The 1130-nt window shown below is 54.8% G+C and overlaps 1 protein-coding gene across 1 annotated transcript in view; it reads right to left on the bottom strand.

Moving 5' to 3' along the window:
* Positions 1 to 657, bottom strand: part of MONBRDRAFT_12739 (uncharacterized protein) — a gene marked incomplete at both ends in the record, with an annotated part of 23811 nt that extends 23154 nt beyond the window's left edge. Inside the window, one exon of the mRNA XM_001750600.1 lies at positions 148 to 657. Coding sequence (XP_001750652.1) covers positions 148 to 657 — 510 coding nt within the window. The remainder of the gene's footprint in view (positions 1 to 147) is intronic.
* Between the last annotated feature and the right edge of the window lie 473 nt (positions 658 to 1130).

Raw genomic sequence — 1130 nt, 5'->3', positions numbered from 1 at the left:
TTCGGTCATGGCCTCCAAGATCAGACTGGCTGGAAGGTCGGGGCCAAGTACTTTGCGGAGGTGTACACCCAATGCACTGTGCTCAGGGTGCAAAAAGATCAAGAGGTCCGGAAAGTGTTGGTGCAGTAGCTCTGCCAGTGCTGCCACCTGGTCCACCTGTGTTGCCTTCGATAGCTGCTGCTGCAACGTCGATAGTCGTTCCTTCTCTTCATCAAGGCTGGCTTGTATACCAGCTCGCATGTCGTCTGACACAAAAGCCAAGAATGCTGTGGTTGCCTGAATTTTCTTCTGCAGCTCGGCCACCTCCTCATAAATGGATACAACTTGATCTGCGCTGCTCTGCGTGATGTCGCTTGCATATTCTTTGCATAAGGTCACCACGGAGAGCGTCTTGGCCTGCCAGTCGATCATATCGTGCAGCTGCTGCAACAGGGCTTGTGTCTCGTGCAGCACAAACGCCAGGTACCAGTCCTGATGCTCATAATCGTGTTCTGCTCTCCAGTCTGCGAGCTGCTCCAGCCCATTCTGTTTGGGCGAGCTGAGACGTTCGTGAGCCTGGCACAGCTGCTCCCACGCCTCGGGTAACGACTTGGCCGAAAGTGATGCGTTCACATCCGAGCATTGTGCGCGTTGCCGTAACGTGTCCACGCGATGCATTGTGTCAGTGTCGGTGCTCCCGCCCTTGCCACGGCGTCCAGAGCATCAATCAATGCCAGGATTTGCCGCTTAATATTGGTATTGGTGCTGGTAAGCCGTTCTTGGCGCTCGGGTTCCACATTGTGCAGCATGACGAGTTTGTCCAGAGCTGCTGCAAAGTCGGTGGGTGGCGTCTCAAACGCAGTCGTGGGCGCGGTGGCTGGAGCGGGACATTTTGCCAAGATGTTCTGGAGTTCAAGATATACTGGTTGGAGCTCAATCTGCTCTGTTAGACTTTGCATCTTTTCAAGTACCGATTCTAGATTGTCAATGTTGGGGTCCAGCTGGCTGAGGCAGCCCTGTAGCGCTTCGGGAACTTGCACTGCTTGGTCGAGGACGCCGAGGGCGCGGGTGATGGTCGCTTTGAAGGCAGGCCAGTTCAAGGCAGGAAACTCTGGTGGAGCTTCATCGATGGTGTTCTGGATCTTCGTAAC

The sequence above is a fragment of the Monosiga brevicollis genome, genomic scaffold, assembly GCF_000002865.3.
Source record: "Monosiga brevicollis MX1 MONBRscaffold_44 genomic scaffold, whole genome shotgun sequence".
Lineage (NCBI taxonomy): Eukaryota > Choanoflagellata > Craspedida > Salpingoecidae > Monosiga > Monosiga brevicollis.
Note: the sequence above shows the minus strand (reverse complement) of the source record. Positions and strands in the feature narration are given on the sequence as shown.